At 47.6% G+C, this 20,693-nt stretch overlaps 1 protein-coding gene across 2 annotated transcripts in view; it reads right to left on the minus strand.

Moving 5' to 3' along the window:
* Positions 1-5,873: 5,873 nt before the first annotated feature.
* The window catches only part of LOC110514928 (upstream-binding protein 1), a 72,187-nt gene continuing 57,367 nt past the window's right edge, over positions 5,874-20,693 (minus strand). For both annotated transcript variants that reach the window (XM_090227481.1, XM_090227482.1), the window contains exons 10-17: positions 15,447-15,550; positions 15,305-15,359; positions 15,102-15,195; positions 13,901-13,991; positions 12,912-13,030; positions 11,521-11,663; positions 8,157-8,208; positions 5,874-7,797 (exon numbers count right to left, since the gene is read on the minus strand). In XM_090227481.1, coding sequence (XP_090083607.1) covers positions 7,739-7,797; positions 8,157-8,208; positions 11,521-11,663; positions 12,912-13,030; positions 13,901-13,991; positions 15,102-15,195; positions 15,305-15,359; positions 15,447-15,550 — 717 coding nt within the window. In that variant the 3' untranslated portion in view covers positions 5,874-7,738. The remainder of the gene's footprint in view (positions 7,798-8,156; positions 8,209-11,520; positions 11,664-12,911; positions 13,031-13,900; positions 13,992-15,101; positions 15,196-15,304; positions 15,360-15,446; positions 15,551-20,693) is intronic.

The following is a 20,693-nucleotide window of genomic DNA, read 5'->3' on the forward strand; positions in this document are numbered from 1 at the left end:
TTACATTTCCTGATTTCCTTATATAAACTCTAACTTTGTAAAAATCATTTGAAATGGTTGCATGTTTTTGCTCAGTGTTCACGCTGACACGCATCCTTTGTCCTGATCTTGTCCACATGGTATTAAAATGTGTCTCTTCCACTCTGTCTGCATTGTGACATTTCCTGGTCCTTCGCTGTATGTAGATTATTAGACAGCTGGACTTATTCCACATGTTGTGTTACAGCCTGAAATCACCCATCTGACATACAATACCCCATAATGACATCACAATATCCCATAATGACTTATTCCACATGTTGTTGTGTTACAGCCCGAAATCAAAATGTATTAAATTTTTTTCACACCCATCTGACATCACAATATCCCATAATGACAAAGTGAAAACATGTTTTTAGAAATGTTTGCTAATTTATTGAAAATTAAATACAGAAATATCTAATTTACATAGGTACTCACTCATAAGTGCTCTGTGAAGTTGGCTGTGATTTTCAGGTCTTTCCATAGATTTATGACAATTTAAGTCAATACTGTAACTAGGCCAATCAGGAGCAGCATTCAATATCGTCTCGGTAACCAACTCCAGTGTACATGTGTTTTTGTCCTACCGAACAGTGAATTTGTCTCCCAGTGTCTGGTGGAAAGCAGATTTTGCCTGTGCTTAGCTCTATTCCATTTATTCCCCCCCCCCCCCCCAAAATCCCTAGTGGTTGCTGATGACAAGCATACCCATAACATGATGCAGCCACCAATATCCTTGAAAATATGAAGTGGTACTCAGTGCCTCATTGCAAACAGGATGCAAGTTTTGACATGTTTATTCTGTACAGGCCTCCTGTCATTTAGGTTAGTATTGTGTGTAGGGCTCGTGACACATTTCAATATAATCCATTTTAAATTCAGGCTTGAACGCAACAAAATGTGGAAAGGGGATTGAATAGTTTGAACTAGGTAAACCAGTATGTAAACAAAGGGATTCATGCTATGATATGCAAACATTTAGGGCTTTTAGTTAGAACGTCACAAATGTATTTAAAATAAATCTATTCACGTTTCATATACAATTTGTGATGTTATTCATAGCGTGGTTATGGTATGTGGCCCTTATCATAAACAACACAGACCATCTTTACGAAATAACTTTATTTTCAGCACAGACGTGTTTGCATCTTCAGTTTGACTGTCGGCTGTACAGAAACAGTGACCATGACCTCACCTACACTCAGAGTCAGGGAACACAGAGAGAGAGACAGGGAACACAGAGAGAGAGACAGGGAACACAGAGAGAGACAGGGAACACAGAGAGACAGGGAACACAGACTGAACGGGAACACAGAGAGACAGGGAACACAGAGAGACAGGGAACACAGAGACAGGGAACACAGGTAGAACTAGGACAGGGAACTCAGGTAGAACACAGGTAGAACTAGGACAAGAGATGGAGTCTGTAGAGATGGAGACCCAGGGTCTGTAGAGATGGAGACCCAGGGTCTGTAGAGATGGAGGCGTGACCCAGGGTCTGTAGAGATGGAGGTGTGACCCAGGGTCTGTAGAGATGGAGGTGTGACCCAGGGTCTGTAGAGATGGAGGTGTGACCCAGGGTCTGTAGAGATGGAGGTGTGACCCAGGGTCTGTAGAGATGGAGGTGTATTCTCAGTGATGTGACCCAGGGTCTGTAGAGATGGAGGTGTGACCCAGGGTCTGTAGAGATGGAGGTGTGACCCAGGGTCTGTAGAGATGGAGGTGTGACCCAGGGTCTGTAGAGATGGAGGTGTGACCCAGGGTCTGTAGAGATGGAGGTGTATTCTCAGTGATGTGACCCAGGGTCTGTAGAGATGGGGGTGTATTCTCAGTGATGTGACCCAGGGTCTGTAGAGATGGGGGTTTATTCTCAGTGATGTGACCCAGGGTCTGTAGAGATGGGGGTTTATTCTCAGTGATGTGACCCAGGGTCTGTAGAGATGGGGGTGTATTCTCAGTGATGTGAAATGTTCTGAACGTTGCATATAGAAATAGAATAGGGATTCAGACAGCCAATCACATCCGTTCAACACCACATATTTCTACCTGAACGTTCTGTAAGGACCTCTTGAACAGGCCCTGTGATCCTCACTTCCTGGTGTTGAAGTAGCTGCCAGGTTCTGTTCCAACTCAACATTAACACTTGATTTCTCCCAGGAGTCATGAAGGGTGTGGCTCCAAAACTACAAACTACATCAAGTTGGACTTGGTGGTTTTCAGTACAGGTTTTTTTTATTTTGGGGATTTATTTTTAAAGGACTGGGCTACATTTATTTTTGGACAAAATCAAATAAAAATAGCTTCCTTCCTCCCAACCTCATTCTCTTGACTAAAAGGAAAACTAAGCCACGAACAAAAGCAGTGACAACTGACATGATCAAACCAGGTTAGTTTCTGCAACAATAAACACACGCACACACACACACACTTCCACTGCCAGTAGTCAACGACTAAATACGGCCAGCGGACAGACCTGAGAACACATACAGGGTTTCCATCCCATCCTGTCAGGGGTGAAGGAAGGCCACGCCTCGTATGAGCCGTGGTTTCACTCTCAAGACACACAACCTTGTTCTAAGGGCACCTTCATCCCAAACCAGTTTGGTCCATTTCTGTGTGTTTATTTATGTCACCCTGCCCCCCTCCTCACCCCCTCTCCATGTCAATAGTCTAGAGACGCTTCCTCCTCACCCCCTCTCCATGTCAATAGTCTAGAGACGCTTCCTCCTCTCCATGTCAATAGTCTAGAGACGCTTCCTCCTCTCCATGTCAATAGTCTAGAGACCCTTCCTCCTCTCCATGTCAATAGTCTAGAGACCCATCCTCCTCTCCATGTCAATAGTCTAGAGACCCTTCCTCCTCTCCATGTCAATAGTCTAGAGACCCATCCTCCTCTCCATGTCAATAGTCTAGAGACGCTTCCTCCTCACCCCCTCTCCATGTCAATAGTCTAAAGACGCTTCCTCCTCTCCATGTCAATAGTCTAGAGACCCATCCTCCTCTCCATGTCAATAGTCTAAAGACGCTTCCTCCTCACCCCCTCTCCATGTCAATAGTCTAGAGACGCCTCCCCCTCTCCATGTCAATAGTCTAGAGACGCCTCCTCCTCTCCCCATCTCCATGTCAATAGTCTAGAGACGCCTCCTCCTCTCCATGTCAATAGTCTAGAGACGCCTCCTCCTCACCCCCTCTCCATGTCAATAGTCTAGAGACGCCTCCTCCTCACCCCCTCTCCATGTCAATAGTCTAGAGACGCCTCCTCCTCTCCATGTCAATAGTCTAGAGACGCCTCCTCCTCACCCCCTCTCCATGTCAATAGTCTAGAGACGCTTCCTCCTCTCCATGTCAATAGTCTAGAGACGCCTCCTCCTCACCCTCTCTCCATGTCAATAGTCTAGAGACGCCTCCTCCTCTCCATGTCAATAGTCTAGAGACGCCTCCTCCTCTCCATGTCAATAGTCTAGAGACGCTTCCTCCTCTCCATGTCAATAGTCTAGAGACGCTTCCTCCTCTCCATGTCAATAGTCTAGAGACGCTTCCTCCTCACCCCCTCTCCATGTCAATAGTCTAGAGACGCTTCCTCCTCTCCATGTCAACAGTCTATTAGGGTCAGTGTGTGTCCGTGCGTCCGTCTGTGTGTGAAAAATCGAACTGAGCCCAGCGAACAGTGTGAAGTGTGGCACCCGAGACATCTCATCTTACACCAACAGCCAAACAAACAAACGGTCTCAGTCAAAAGACAAAACTAAATACAAAAAAAGCGACAGTAACAAAAAATGAGATTGAAGAGACTTGAGTGAAGTGAAAGAAGTTCCCATGATGCTGAGACACGTCTATGCAGGCAGGGTCTTCAGTGGAGACGGCCGGTCCTGCTCTGAAATAGGCTGGGGTATATTATGGTATTAGACCTGATTCATACGATACGTGGACCAGAACAGGGCCCTGATGGCATTCTGTTACAGTGTAACAGCTCCATCGATCCACAACATCAATACTTGATTGGCTAAGAGGACTCACTAGTTGTAGAATGAGAACAGATCAGAAGGTCCACGCTGGGGCCGGCGTGATCTAGATAGTCTTTTCTGGTTTCGTGAGTCGCCAGCTCTGCTTCCGTGAAAGTGGGTGTGGTCGAGTCTCAGGTCAGAGCAAATGGGACACAAGCGGCTGGGTTCTGTCTGTCTGAAACTCAGTCTGCAGGTTCGAGTCACAGAGAGGTTCAGCAGCACTGACTGATGACTGGCCCTGTCTGAGGTCTATAGTGCTGCCTGTATGGGCCTCTGTGGGGGAGCAGCCTCCCTCCTCTATATGACTCTCTCTATGGGGGGCAGCCTCCCTCCTCTATATGACTCTCTCTGTGTGGGGCAGCCTCCCTCCTCTCCTCTATATGACGCTCTCTGTGGGGGGCAGCCTCCCTCCTTTATATGACTCTCTGTGGGGGGCAGCCTCCCTCTATATGACTCTCTCTGTGTGGGGCAGCCTCCCTCCTCTCCTCTATATGACTCTCTCTGTGTGGGGCAGCCTCCCTCCTCTCCTCTATATGACTATCTGTGTGGGGGGCAGCCTCCCTCCTCTCCTCTATATGACTCTCTGTGTGGGTGGGCAACCTCCCTCCTCTATATGACTCTCTCTGTGGGGGGCAGCCTCCCTCCTCTAACCTATATGACTCTCTCTGTGTGGGGGGGGGGGGCAGCCTCCCTCCTCTCCTCTATATGACTCTCTTTGTGGGGGGGGGCAGCCTCCCTCCTCTCCTCTATATGACTCTGTGTGGGGGGGGGGGCAGCCTCCCTCCTCTCCTCTATATGACTCTCTGTGTGGGGGGGGGGCAGCCTCCCTCCTCTCCTCTATATGACTCTCTGTGTGGGGGGCAGCCTCCCTCCTCTCCTCTATATGACTCTCTGTGTGGGGGGGCAGCCTCCCTCTCCTCTATATGACTCTCTGTGGGGGGGGCAGCCTCCCTCCTCTCCTCTCCTCTACATGACTCTCTGTGGGGGGGCAGCTTCCCTCTATATGACTCTCTCTCTGTGGGGGGGGGGGGGGGCAGCTTCCCTCCTCTATATGACTCTCTCTGTGGGGGGCAGCCTCCCTCCTCTACCCTATATGACTCTCTCTGTGGTGGGCAGCCTTCCTCCTCTCCTCTATATGACTCTCTCTGTGGGGGGCAGCCTCCCTCTCCTCTATATGACTCTGTGTGTGGGGGGCAGCCTCCCTCCTCTACCCTATATGACTCTCTCTGTGGGGGGCAGCCTCCCTCCTCTACCCTATATGACTCTCTCTGTGGGGGGCAGCCTCCCTCCTCTACCCTATATGACTCTCTCTGTGGGGAGCAGCCTTCCTCCTCTCCTCTATATGACTCTCTCTGTGGGGGGCAGCCTCCCTCCTCTATCCTATATGACTCTCTCTGTGGGGGGCAGCCTTCCTCCTCTCCTCTATATGACTCTCTCTGTGGGGGGCAGCCTCCCTCTCCTCTATATGACTCTGTGTGTGGGGGGCAGCCTCCCTCCTCTATCCTATATGACTCTCTCTGTGGGGGGCAGCCTTCCTCCTCTCCTCTATATGACTCTCTCTGTGGGGGGCAGCCTCCCTGTCCTCTATATGACTCTGTGTGTGGGGGGCAGCCTCCCTCCTCTACCCTATATGACTCTCTCTGTGGGGGGCAGCCTCCCTCCTCTACCCTATATGACTCTCTCTGTGGGGAGCAGCCTTCCTCCTCTCCTCTATATGACTCTCTCTGTGGGGGGCAGCCTCCCTCCTCTATCCTATATGACTCTCTCTGTGGGGGGCAGCCTTCCTCCTCTCCTCTATATGACTCTCTCTGTGGGGGGCAGCCTCCCTCTCCTCTATATGACTCTGTGTGTGGGGGGCAGCCTCCCTCCTCTACCCTATATGACTCTCTCTGTGGGGGGCAGCCTCCCTCCTCTATCCTATATGACTCTCTCTGTGGGGGGCAGCCTTCCTCCTCTCCTCTATATGACTCTCTCTGTGGGGGGCAGCCTCCCTCTCCTCTATATGACTCTGTGTGTGGGGGGCAGCCTCCCTCCTCTACCCTATATGACTCTCTCTGTGGGGGGCAGCCTCCCTCCTCTACCCTATATGACTCTCTCTGTGGGGGGCAGCCTCCCTCCTCTACCCTATATGACTCTCTCTGTGGGGAGCAGCCTTCCTCCTCTCCTCTATATGACTCTCTCTGTGGGGGGCAGCCTCCCTCCTCTATCCTATATGACTCTCTCTGTGGGGGGCAGCCTTCCTCCTCTCCTCTATATGACTCTCTCTGTGGGGGGCAGCCTCCCTCTCCTCTATATGACTCTGTGTGTGGGGGGCAGCCTCCCTCCTCTATCCTATATGACTCTCTCTGTGGGGGGCAGCCTTCCTCCTCTCCTCTATATGACTCTCTCTGTGGGGGGCAGCCTCCCTGTCCTCTATATGACTCTGTGTGTGGGGGGCAGCCTCCCTCCTCTACCCTATATGACTCTCTCTGTGGGGGGCAGCCTCCCTCCTCTACCCTATATGACTCTCTCTGTGGGGAGCAGCCTTCCTCCTCTCCTCTATATGACTCTCTCTGTGGGGGGCAGCCTCCCTCCTCTATCCTATATGACTCTCTCTGTGGGGGGCAGCCTTCCTCCTCTCCTCTATATGACTCTCTCTGTGGGGGGCAGCCTCCCTCTCCTCTATATGACTCTGTGTGTGGGGGGCAGCCTCCCTCCTCTACCCTATATGACTCTCTCTGTGGGGGGCAGCCTCCCTCCTCTATCCTATATGACTCTCTCTGTGGGGGGCAGCCTTCCTCCTCTCCTCTATATGACTCTCTCTGTGGGGGGCAGCCTCCCTGTCCTCTATATGACTCTGTGTGTGGGGGGCAGCCTCCCTCCTCTACCCTATATGACTCTCTCTGTGGGGGGCAGCCTCCCTCCTCTACCCTATATGACTCTCTCTGTGGGGAGCAGCCTTCCTCCTCTCCTCTATATGACTCTCTCTGTGGGGGGCAGCCTCCCTCCTCTATCCTATATGACTCTCTCTGTGGGGGGCAGCCTTCCTCCTCTCCTCTATATGACTCTCTCTGTGGGGGGCAGCCTCCCTCTCCTCTATATGACTCTGTGTGTGGGGGGCAGCCTCCCTCCTCTACCCTATATGACTCTCTCTGTGGGGGGCAGCCTCCCTCCTCTACCCTATATGACTCTCTCTGTGGGGGGCAGCCTTCCTCCTCTCCTCTATATGACTCTCTCTGTGGGGGGCAGCCTCCCTCTCCTCTATATGACTGTGTGTGGGGGCAGCCTCCCTCCTCTATATGACTCTCTCTGTGTGGGGGGGGGCAGCCTCCCTCCTCTATATGACTCTCTCTGTGTGTAAGGGGGGGGGCAGCCTCCCTCCTCTATATGACTCTCTCTGTGTGTAAGGGGGGGGGCAGCCTCCCTCCTCTCGTACAACAATATAAACATTTAAGAATAAACAAAGCCCCCCCCCCCCCCCTCAGTAATAGTGTTTTCAATATGAAACAGTGGTCACGCCCCGTCAGATTCTAACATTAACAAGGCCGCAGTTCAGTATCTCTGTCCGTCTGCCTCAGACAGTTCAGTATCTCTGTCCGTCTGCCTTAGACATCTCTGTCCGTCTGCCTTAGACACGGCAATCTGAACGATAGGAGAGCAGGAGAGATGGAAGGAGGGGTGGAGGCTGCTCCCCTCCACACAGAGGGAGGAGTGTTGAGTGATGTCATCTATCGCTACTTCAAAACCAGGTGAAGTCCCTCCCCCATTTGGTGGAGCCCCTCCCCCGTTTCATCTGGAGAGAAACAGACCGAGAGAGAGAGAGATGGAGCGAGAGAGAGAGAGAGAGAGATGGAGCGAGAGAGAGAGAGAGATGGAGCGAGAGAGAGAGAGAGAGAGAGATGGAGCGAGAGAGAGAGAGAGAGAGAGAGATGGAGCGAGAGAGAGAGAGAGAGAGATGGAGCGAGAGAGAGAGAGAGAGAGAGAGATGGAGCGAGAGAGAGAGAGAGAGATGGAGCGAGAGAGAGAGAGAGAGAGAGAGATGGAGCGAGAGAGAGAGAGAGAGAGAGAGATGGAGCGAGAGAGAGAGTTAGCATTGAGGTCAAACTAGAAAAGGAAAGTTTGTCCAGAACAGAAATGTCTATGTCACCATACCTTTGATTGTGCCGATCAGAAAGCAGCTCTCGTCTGGTAAGTTGTAAACCATCTGGGGACATTAGATAACATTAAAACAGGTCACTAGTTTAAAACTAGAACAACACAACAGAACCAGTCATGTTTAGGTATACTGATACAGTATCAACTAGCTGTCCTATCACTAGCTGTGATGCACAGTCTAGATGGGGGACTGTTTTGAATGGTGCACCCAGTACTTCCTGAATAGGCTGAAGGGGGGAAGGGTTAATGGTGGGACACAGCAGCAGTCGGTAAATATAATGCAAACACCTGATGGACAGAACATCCACCTCTTCCTGGTCAAAGATAACATCAGGAGGTGTGTACCTGGTCACTGAACAGTGTGTGTGTGTGTGTACCTGGTCACTGAACAGTGTGTGTGTGTACCTGGTCACTGAACAGTGTGTGTGTGTGTGTACCTGGTCACTGAACAGTGTGTGTGTGTACCTGGTCACTGAACAGTGTGTGTGTGTGTGTGTACCTGGTCACTGAACAGTGTGTGTGTGTGTGTGTACCTGGTCACTGAACAGTGTGTGTGTGTGTGTGTACCTGGTCACTCAGCAGTATGTGTGTGTGTACCTGGTCACTCAGCAGTATGTGTGTGTGTGTGTACCTGGTCACTGAACAGTGTGTGTGTGTGTGTGTACCTGGTCACTCAGCAGTGTGTGTGTGTGTGTACCTGGTCACTCAGCAGTATGTGTGTGTGTGTGTGTGTGTGTACCTGGTCACTCAGCAGTATGTGTGTGTGCACCTGGTCACTCAGCAGTGTGTGTGTGTGTGTGTGTGTGTACCTGGTCACTCAGCAGTATGTGTGTGTGTGTGTGTGTGTGTGTGTGTGTGTGTGCACCTGGTCACTCAGCAGTGTGTGTGTGTGTGTGTGTGTGTGTGTGTGTGTGTGTGTGTGTGTGTGTGTGTGTGTGTGTGTGTGTACCTGGTCACTCAGCAGTGTGTGTGTGTGTACCTGGTCACTCAGCAGTGTGTGTGTGTGTGTACCTGGTCACTCAGCAGTGTGTGTGTGTGTGTGTACCTGGTCACTCAGCAGTATGTGTGTGTGTACCGGGTCACTCAGCAGTATGTGTGTGTGTGTGTGTGTGTGTGTACCTGGTCACTCAGCAGGATGTGTGTGTGTGTGTACCTGGTCACTCAGCAGGATGTGTGTGTGTACCTGGTCACTCAGCAGGATGTGTGTGTGTACCTGGTCACTCAGCAGTATGTGTGTGTGTGTACCTGGTCACTCAGCAGTATGTGTGTGTGTGTGTACCTGGTCACTCAGCAGTATGTGTGTGTGTACCTGGTCACTCAGCAGTGTGTGTGTGTGTGTGTGTGTGTGTGTGTACCTGGTCACTCAGCAGTATGTGTGTGTGTGTACCTGGTCACTCAGCAGTATGTGTGTGTGTGTGTGTGTACCTGGTCACTCAGCAGTATGTGTGTGTACCTGGTCACTCAGCAGGATGTGTGTGTGTGTACCTGGTCACTCAGCAGTATGTGTGTGTGTACCTGGTCACTCAGCAGGATGTGTGTGTGTGTGTGTGTGTACCTGGTCACTCAGCAGTATGTGTGTGTGTACCTGGTCACTCAGCAGGATGTGTGTGTGTGTGTACCTGGTCACTCAGCAGGATGTGTGTGTGTGTGTACCTGGTCACTCAGCAGTATGTGTGTGTGTACCTGGTCACTCAGCAGGATGTGTGTGTGTGTGTGTGTGTACCTGGTCACTCAGCAGTATGTGTGTGTGTACCTGGTCACTCAGCAGGATGTGTGTGTGTGTGTGTGTGTACCTGGTCACTCAGCAGTATGTGTGTGTGTGTACCTGGTCACTCAGCAGTATGTGTGTGTGTGTGTGTGTACCTGGTCACTCAGCAGTATGTGTGTGTGTGTACCTGGTCACTCAGCAGTATGTGTGTGTGTGTACCTGGTCACTCAGCAGTATGTGTGTGTGTACCTGGTCACTCAGCAGGATGTGTGTGTGTGTGTACCTGGTCACTCAGCAGGATGTGTGTGTGTGTGTGTGTGTACCTGGTCACTCAGCAGGATGTGTGTGTGCGTGTGTGTGTGTACCTGGTCACTCAGCAGGATGTGTGTGTGTGTGTGTGTGTGTGTGTACCTGGTCACTCAGTAGTATGTGTGTGTGTGTGTGTGTGTGTGTACCTGGTCACTCAGCAGGATGTGTGTGTGTGTGTGTGTGTGTGTGTGTGTGTACCTGGTCACTCAGCAGTATGTGTGTGTGTGTGTGTGTGTGTGTACCTGGTCACTCAGCAGGATGTGTGTGTGTGTGTGTGTGTGTACCTGGTCACTCAGCAGTATGTGTGTGTGTACCTGGTCACTCAGCAGTATGTGTGTGTGTACCTGGTCACTCAGCAGTATGTGTGTGTGTGTACCTGGTCACTCAGCAGTATGTGTGTGTGTGTACCTGGTCACTCAGCAGTATGTGTGTGTGTGTACCTGGTCACTCAGCAGTATGTGTGTGTGTACCTGGTCACTCAGCAGTATGTGTGTGTGTGTACCTGGTCACTCAGCAGTATGTGTGTGTGTGTACCTGGTCACTCAGCAGTATGTGTGTGTGTGTACCTGGTCACTCAGCAGTATGTGTGTGTGTACCTGGTCACTCAGCAGTATGTGTGTGTGTGTACCTGGTCACTCAGCAGTATGTGTGTGTGTGTACCTGGTCACTCAGCAGTATGTGTGTGTGTGTACCTGGTCACTCAGCAGTATGTGTGTGTGTGTACCTGGTCACTCAGCAGTATGTGTGTGTGTGTACCTGGTCACTCAGCAGTATGTGTGTGTGTGTACCTGGTCACTCAGCAGTATGTGTGTGTGTGTACCTGGTCACTCAGCAGTATGTGTGTGTGTGTGTGTGTGTGTGTGTGTGTGTGTGTACCTGGTCACTCAGCAGTATGTGTGTGTGTGTACCTGGTCACTCAGCAGTATGTGTGTGTGTGTGTGTGTACCTGGTCACTCAGCAGTATGTGTGTGTGTGTACCTGGTCACTCAGCAGTGTGTGTGTGTGTGTGTGTGTACCTGGTCACTCAGCAGTATGTGTGTGTGTGTACCTGGTCACTCAGCAGTATGTGTGTGTGTGTGTGTGTGTGTACCTGGTCACTCAGCAGTATGTGTGTGTGTGTGTGTACCTGGTCACTCAGCAGTATGTGTGTGTGTGTACCTGGTCACTCAGCAGTATGTGTGTGTGTGTGTGTGTGTGTGTGTGTGTGTGTGTGTGTACCTGGTCACTCAGCAGTATGTGTGTGTGTGTGTGTGTGTGTGTGTGTGTACCTGGTCACTCAGCAGTATGTGTGTGTGTGTACCTGGTCACTCAGCAGTATGTGTGTGTGTGTGTGTGTGTGTGTACCTGGTCACTCAGCAGTATGTGTATTCCTGTGGGTCCTTGTCGGTAGACCTGGTTGATGTGTCCCAGTGGAACACTACACACACACGCCATCTTCCTGATCAACTCAGCCGCAGTCAGCTCCTCCAGGTACAGAGCATGGTACACTGCACACACACACACACACACACACACACACACACACACACACACACACACACACACACACACACACACACACACACACACACACACACACACACACACACACACACATTAAAACACACAGAGGTGTAGACAGTAGAATAGAGACACAGAGGTGTAGACAGTAGAATGGAGACACAGAGGTGTCAAAAGTAGAATGGAGACACAGAGGTGTAGACAGTAGAATAGAGACAGAGGTGTATACAGTAGAATATAGACAGAGGTGTAGACAGTAGAATAGAGACACACAGAGGTGTATACAGTAGAATATAGACACAGAGGTGTATACAGTAGAATGGAGACACACAGAGGTGTATACAGTAGAATGGAGACACACAGAGGTGTAGACAGTAGAATGGAGACACAGAGGTGTAGACAGTAGAATATAGACACAGAGGTGTATACAGTAGAATATAGACACAGAGGTGTATACAGTAGAATGGAGACACACAGAGGTGTATACAGTAGAATGGAGACACACAGAGGTGTAGACAGTAGAATGGAGACACAGAGGTGTAGACAGTAGAATAGAGACAGAGGTGTAGACAGTAGAATAGAGACACACAGAGGTGTATACAGTAGAATATAGACACACAGAGGTGTATACAGTAGAATATAGACACAGAGGTGTATACAGTAGAATGGAGACACACAGAGGTGTAGACAGTGTCTCCATTCTACTGTCTACACCTCTGTGTGTCTCCATTCTACTGTATACACCTCTGTGTGTCTCCATTCTACTGTCTACACCTCTGTGTGTGTCTCCATTATACTGTCTACACCTCTGTCTCCATTCTAGAGGTGTAGACAGTATAATGGAGACACACAGAGGTGTATACAGTAGAATGAAGACACACTGAGGTGTAGACAGTAGAATGGAGACACACAGAGGTGTAGACAGTAGAATGGAGACAGGCATTAACATTTCTGTTCATACCTGCACTTTCCCATTTTTTCTGAGTAAGTACAAACAGTATATTTAAAAGGGTCAATCTGCATTTCAAACCCAGCCACTGTTTTGAGAAACGGGGCTGGATAAATTCACCTATGGGTGCTCGGACTGACCACAATGATAGTTTAAACCATGTTTTCAGGCTGAACTGTGTTTGAAAACATTGGAGTAAAACAAGCATAAATCCTGGGGTTTGATAGGGATTTAAAAGTCGTAAAAGTGGATGTGAAAACTGCAGATTGACCCTTTAAACACAAACCATATAAATGAGGTGTGTCACTGCGCTCTCTGTTCTGGCTGTCACAGCGTCTCTCCAGCAGGGGGCTCTCTACCTCACACTCCTGACACACATAGAGGGTCAACCTGGGACACACCGACCTGCAGGAATACAGAGACCTGATAGAAACGCATTCACAATTCCATAAACCCCCCCTCTCTCTCACACATACCCCCTCACATACCCCTCTCTCTCACACATACCCCCTCACATACCCCTCTCTCTCACTCTCCTACACCCCTCTCTCTCTCTCTCTCTCTCTCTCTATTCAATTCAAGGGCCTTTATTGTCATGGGAAACAACAGTGTTGTAATGATGGGCAAATAGTTAAAGTACAAATAAATAAGCATAAATATGGGTTGTATTTACAATGGTGTTTGTTCTTCACTGTTTGCCCTTTTCTCGTGCCAACAGGTCACAAATCTTGCTGCTGTGATGAGACACTGTGGAATTTCACCCAGTAGATATGGGAGTTTATCAAAATTGGATTTGTTTTCGAATTCTTTGTGGATCTGTGTAATCTGAGGGAAATATGTGTCTCTAATATGGTCATACATTGGGCAGGAGGTTAGGAAGTGCAGCTCAGTTACCACCTCATTTTGTGGGCAGTGTGGCACATAGCCTGTCTTCTCTTGAGAGCCATGTCTGCCTACGGCGGCCTTTCTCAATAGCAAGGATATGCTCACTGAGTCTGTACATAATCAAAGCTTTCCTTCATTTTGGGTCAGTTACAGTGGTCAGGTATTCTGCCACTGTGTACTCTCTGTTTAGGGCCAAATAGCATTCGAGATTGCTCTGTTTTTTTGTAAATTATTTCCAATGAGTCAAGTAATTATCTTTTAGTTTTCTCATGTTTTGGTTGGGTCTAATTGTGTTTTCTCTCTTCCTCACACTTTCACCTCCTCCCTCCCTCCCTCTCACCTCCTCCCTCCCTCCCTCTCACCTCCTCCCTCCCTCCCTCACCCCCCTACCTGGATTTTAGTGTGTTGAAGAGTCTGATTCCATCAGCAGCTCCACAGATCTGAACCAGATCATCTCGGGTCAACTTTAGTAAGTCAAAACCTACACAACACAACAGGCTGTCTTTAATAACTCAACCTACACAACAGGCTGTCTTTCTTAGCTCAACAGGCTGTCTTTAATAACTCAACAGGCTGTCTTTCTTAGCTCAACAGGCTGTCTTTAATAACTCAACAGGCAGTCTTTCTTAACTCAACAGGCAGTCTTTCTTAACTCAACAGGCAGTCTTTCTTAACTCAACAGGCTGTCTTTCTTAGCTCAACAGGCTGTCTTTCTTAGCTCAACAGGCTGTCTTTCTTAGCTCAACAGGCTGTCTTTCTTAGCTCAACAGGCTGTCTTTCTTAGCTCAACAGGCTGTCTTTCTTAGCTCAACAGGCTGTCCTTCTTAGCTCAACAGGCTGTCCTTCTTAGCTCAACAGGCTGTCCTTCTTAGCTCAACAGGCTGTCCTTCTTAGCTCAACAGGCTGTCCTCCTTAGCTCAACAGGCTGTCTTTAATAACTCAACAGGCTGTCTTTAATAACTCAACAGGCAGTCTTTCTTAGCTCAACAGGCTGTCCTTCTTAGCTCAACAGGCTGTCCTCCTTAGCTCAACAGGCTGTCTTTAATAACTCAACAGGCTGTCTTTCTTAGCTCAACAGGCTGTCTTTCTTAGCTCAACAAGCTGTCTTTCTTAGCTCAACAGGCCGTCTTTCTTAGCTCAACAGGCAGTCTTTCTTAGCTCAACAGGCCGTCTTTAATAACTCAACAGGCTGTCTTTCTTAGCTCAACAGGCTGTCTTTCTTAGCTCAACAGGCTGTCTTTCTTAGCTCAACAGGCTGTCTTTCTTAGCTCAACAGGCTGTCTTTCTTAGCTAAACATGCTGTCTTTCTTAGCTCAACAGGCCGTCTTTAATAACTCAACAGGCTGTCTTTAATAACTCAACAGGCTGTCTTTAATAACTCAACAGGCTGTCTTTAATAACTCAACAGGCTGTCTTTAATAACTCAACAGGCTGTCTTTAATAACTCAACAGGCCGTCTTTAATAACTCAACAGGCTGTCTTTAATAACTCAACAGGCTGTCTTTAACAACTCAACAGGCTGTCTTTAATAACTCTACAGGCTGTCTTTAATAACTTAACTTACACTAGGGACCAGGGAAAGAGTGGGTACCTGAGAAGTGGGAGAAGAGTCGTGCGTAGCTATTGAAGCGGTTTTTGACAAGCCACTTCTGAGTCTCCTGGATGGTGGCTGTCGGACTGAGTTGCTGGAGAGAGAGAGACAGACAGAGAGTGTGAGTTGGGGTGGGGTTTAACATGATACGTTTTTACAGGATTTCAGACACATCCATGAGAATGTGTGGGGTGTATACTAACCTCTGTGACGACTTGGCTGACAGGGTCTGCCTGGTGATTGGGCGACGATGAGTCACTGGAATACAACAGTCACAGTCAGCATTATCTCACTATGTCCACACAGACAGAGTTCCTTTCTCTCTATCCCTGAACGCTCACACACCTGTCGGGTACGGAGGAGGCAGTGTACGTGGAGAGGGGTGTGGAGGTGAAGGAGGGGCCAGCTGTCCGGGGAGAGCCGACGTAGGCATCAGGCCATGGAGAACACTGACCAGAGAGAAGAGAGAGAGAGACGTCACAACAACACACACACTACCGTAAAACGTAAAACTATACTGTCACCACCTAATGAGACATTTACCTGAACCATATGAGTTGAGCGAGTCCACTCACTTGTTTGTCAGAAATCACATTTTAGATTATAGTAATTCATACGAACTGAATCTGCAAGTCAAGGATGCAATGATGTGTGCTTCTACACCTGCATTGCTTGCTGTTTGGGGTTTTAGGCTGGGTTTCTGTACAGCACTTTGAGACATCAGCTGATGTACGAAGGGCTATATAAATACATTTGATTTGATTTGATGTGTGTCCTTCCCACACTTTAAATGTGTTGGAATAACTGTTCACATGTACTTCTCCCTCAGCCGACAAGACGAATTAACGAACAGTAAAATCACTAGTCTGTAAATCTACTGTACCCCATAGTAGAAAAGTTGACCTATTCTTTAGGTCAGCTTGTTGAGAAAGATATAGCCTCTTTCCTTGGTTACATACAAAAAGGGCTAAAAAGCAATGAGTCTGACTCAACAGATCAGAACGTTTAGCTTAATGGTGATAAACTAGTATTTCTTCACATTAAAGGCAGTAGGCTACGCGTCAATGTGTCAATTTGGCTACCGGACGATGAAGGAATGTTGATAACCAATACAACCTGAGAGAAATAGGCTACTGGTTTCTATGGCATGTCTCCACGGATACGGTCTAATTTTGCCCCGGCTACTTTGAAACATGCCTCATAATATGCAGTAAAAACGTTCCGGTTTGAAACAATAGGCCGGGCGCCACTGACACGGTCGCCAGGAGGCCGGGCGCCACTGACACGGTCGCCAGGAGGCCGGGCGACACTGACACGGTCGCCAGGAGGCCGGGCGCAGTGCACACTGACACGGTCGCCAGGTGCACAGTGTTTCCTCAGACACATTGGTGCGGCTGACTTCCGGGTTGGATGCGCGCTGTGTTAAGAAGCAGTGCGGCTTGGTCGGGTTGTGTTTCGGAGGACGCATGGCTCTCGACCTTCGTCTCTCCCGAGCCCGTATGGGAGTTGCAGCGATGAGACAAGACTGTAACTACCAATTGGACACCAAGAAATTAAAAAGATTCTTAAAAAAGATTTTGAAAAAAAGAAGGGTTGAAACAATTAAGTATCTCTAGGTTTTCAGAAAGCATGCTGCCTTCAGCTCAAAGTGGTGTGACGTGCTGGTGAAGCCGGCCTTCTGCTGACTACACATTTGAATTGTGAATGGGAAGCGCGCTTCAATTACCAGTTGAGAAATAAAAACAGTTTTTATGTTGGTCCCCCCCCCAAAAAATGAACACACGAATGCATTTAGAATTGTTGCGCCATGATTGGGCTTATAAAAGTGCTGTCTGACCAATTTTCCACTCAAAGGCTCCGTATCTGTAGTATCTATAGGCTCCGTATCTGCAGGCTCCGTATCTGTAGGCTCCGTATCTGTAGTATCTGTCGGCTCCGTATCTATAGGCTCCGTATCTATAGGCTCCGTATCTGTAGTCTCCATATCTATAGGCTCCGTATCTGTAGTATCTGTCGGCTCCGTATCTGTAGGCTCCGTATCTGTAGGCTCCGTATATATAGGCTCCGTATCTGTAGTCTCCGTATCTGTAGTCTCCGTATCTGTAGTCTCCGTATCTGTAGTCTCCGTAGGCTCCGTATCTGTAGTATCTGTAGGCTCTGTATCTGTAGTATCTGTAGGCTCCGTATCTGTAGTCTCCGTATCTGTAGTCTCCGTATCTGTAGGCTCCGTATCTGTAGGCTCCGTATCTATAGGCTCCGTATCTATAGGCTCCGTATCTGTAGGCTCCGTATCTGTAGTATCTGTAGGCTCCGTATCTGTAGGCTCTGTATCTGTAGTATCTGTAGGCTCCGTATCTGTAGTATCTGTAGGCTCCGTATCTGTAGTATCTGTAGGCTCCGTATCTGTAGGCTCCGTATCTGTAGTATCTGTAGGCTCCGTATCGGTAGGCTCCGTATCTGTAGTATCTGTAGGCTCCGTATCTGTAGGCTCCGTATCTGTAGTATCTGTAGGCTACGTATCTGTAGGCTCCGTATCTGTAGGCTCCGTATCTGTAGTATCTGTAGGCTCCGTATCTGTAGTACTTGTAGGCTCCGTATCTGTAGGCTCCGTATCTGTAGTATTTGTAGGCTCCGTATCTGTAGGCTCCGTATCTGTAGTATCTGTAGGCTCCGTATCTGTAGTATCTGTCGGCTCCGTATCTGTAGTATCTATAGGCTCCGTATCTGTAGTATCTGTAGGCTCCGTATCTGTAGACTCCGTATCTGTACTATGTCGGCTCCGTATCTGAAGGCGTATGCTGTGCACGTGTGATAAGTACATAACGAATATAAAACTCATGTCAATTTAATTCCACTAAATTATGCAAATTAACCTATAGACCAATAAGCATGGCCAGTCAAATGGATTTCCATCAATGAACAGCCTAAACAGCATTATTTTGCTTTTAGATTTGTCTTATTTTCCTGGACAATTGGCGGGTAGCAATATTATTTATTGGCTGAAAGAAACAACAAAGAAAACAGCCAAAACCTGGTTGACGGAAACCCTGTTACCGAGCAACATACAACTATATACTCACTACCTGGACAGGAGGAGAGGAACATTCAACTATATATTCACTACCTGGACAGGAGGAGAGGAACATTCAACTATATATTCACTACCTGGACAGGAGGAACATTCAACTATATATTCACTACCTGGACAGGAGGAACATTCAACTATATATTCACTACCTGGATAGGAGGAACATTCAACTATATATTCACTACCTGAACAGGAGGAACATTCAACTATATATTCACTACCTGGACAGGAGGAACATTCAACTATATATTCACTACCTGGACAGGAGGAACATTCAACTATATAATCACTACCTGGACAGGAGGAGAGGAACATTCAACTATATATTCACTACCTGGACAGGAGGAACATTCAACTATATATTCACTACCTGGACAGGAGGAACATTCAACTATATATTCACTACCTGGACAGGAGGAACATTCAACTATATATTCACTACCTGGACAGGAGGAACATTCAACTATATATTCACTACCTGGACAGGAGGAGAGGAACATTCAACTATATATTCACTACCTGGACAGGAGGAACATTCAACTATATATTCACTACCTGGACAGGAGGAACATTCAACTATATATTCACTACCTGGACAGGAGGAGAGGAACATTCAACTATATATTCAATACCTGGACAGGAGGAGAGGAACATTCAACTATATATTCACTACCTGGACAGGAGGAACATTCAACTATATATTCACTACCTGGACAGGAGGAACATTCAACTATATATTCACTACCTGGACAGGAGGAACATTCAACTATATATTCACTACCTGGACAGGAGGAGAGGAACATTCAACTATATATTCACTACCTGGACAGGAGGAGAGGAACATTCAACTATATATTCACTACCTGGACAGGAGGAGAGGAACATTCAACTATATATTAACTACCTGGACAGGAGGAACATTCAACTATATATTAACTACCTGGACAGGAGGAACATTCAACTATATATTCACTACCTGGACAGGAGGAACATTCAACTATATATTCACTACCTGGACAGGAGGAACATTCAACTATATATTAACTACCTGGACAGGAGGAACATTCAACTATATATTAACTACCTGGACAGGAGGAAATTCAACTATATATTCACTACCTGGACAGGAGGAACATTCAACTATATATTAACTATCTGGACAGGAGGAACATTCAACTATATATTCACTACCTGGACAGGAGGAGAGGAACATTCAACTATATATTCACTACCTGGACAGGAGGAGAGGAACATTCAACTATATATTCACTACCTGGACAGGAGGAGAGGAACATTCAACTATATATTAACTACCTGGACAGGAGGAACATTCAACTATATATTCACTACCTGGACAGGAGGAACATTCAACTATATATTCACTACCTGGACAGGAGGAACATTCAACTATATATTAACTATCTGGACAGGAGGAACATTCAACTATATATTCACTACCTGGACAGGAGGAGAGGAACATTCAACTATATATTCACTACCTGGACAGGAGGAACATTCAACTATATATTCTCTACCTGGACAGGAGGAACATTCAACTATATATTCACTACCTGGACAGGAGGAGAGGAACATTCAACTATATATTCAATACCTGGACAGGAGGAACATTCAACTATATATTCACTACCTGGACAGGAGGAACATTCAACTATATATTCACTACCTGGACAGGAGGAGAGGAACATTCAACTATATATTCAATACCTGGACAGGAGGAACATTCAACTATATATTCACTACCTGGACAGGAGGAACATTCAACTATATATTCACTACCTGGACAGGAGGAGAGGAACATTCAACTATATATTCACTACCTGGACAGGAGGAACATTCAACTATATATTCTCTACCTGGACAGGAGGAACATTCAACTATATATTCACTACCTGGACAGGAGGAGAGGAACATTCAACTATATATTCAATACCTGGACAGGAGGAACATTCAACTATATATTCACTACCTGGACAGGAGGAGAGGAACATTCAACTATATATTCACTACCTGGACAGGAGGAGAGGAACATTCAACTATATATTCACTACCTGGACAGGAGGAGAGGAACATTCAACTATATATTCACTACCTGGACAGGAGGAACATTCAACTATATATTCTCTACCTGGACAGGAGGAACATTCAACTATATATTCACTACCTGGACAGGAGGAGAGGAACATTCAACTATATATTCAATACCTGGACAGGAGGAACATTCAACTATATATTCACTACCTGGACAGGAGGAGAGGAACATTCAACTATATATTCACTACCTGGACAGGAGGAGAGGAACATTCAACTATATATTCACTACCTGGACAGGAGGAACATTCAACTATATATTCACTACCTGGACAGGAGGAACATTCAACTATATATTCTCTACCTGGACAGGAGGAACATTCAACTATATATTCACTACCTGGACAGGAGGAGAGGAACATTCAACTATATATTCAATACCTGGACAGGAGGAA

The sequence above is a fragment of the Oncorhynchus mykiss genome, chromosome 30, assembly GCF_057628025.1.
Source record: "Oncorhynchus mykiss isolate SJ-2025 chromosome 30, ASM5762802v1, whole genome shotgun sequence".
In the NCBI taxonomy this organism is placed as follows: Eukaryota; Metazoa; Chordata; class Actinopteri; order Salmoniformes; family Salmonidae; genus Oncorhynchus; species Oncorhynchus mykiss.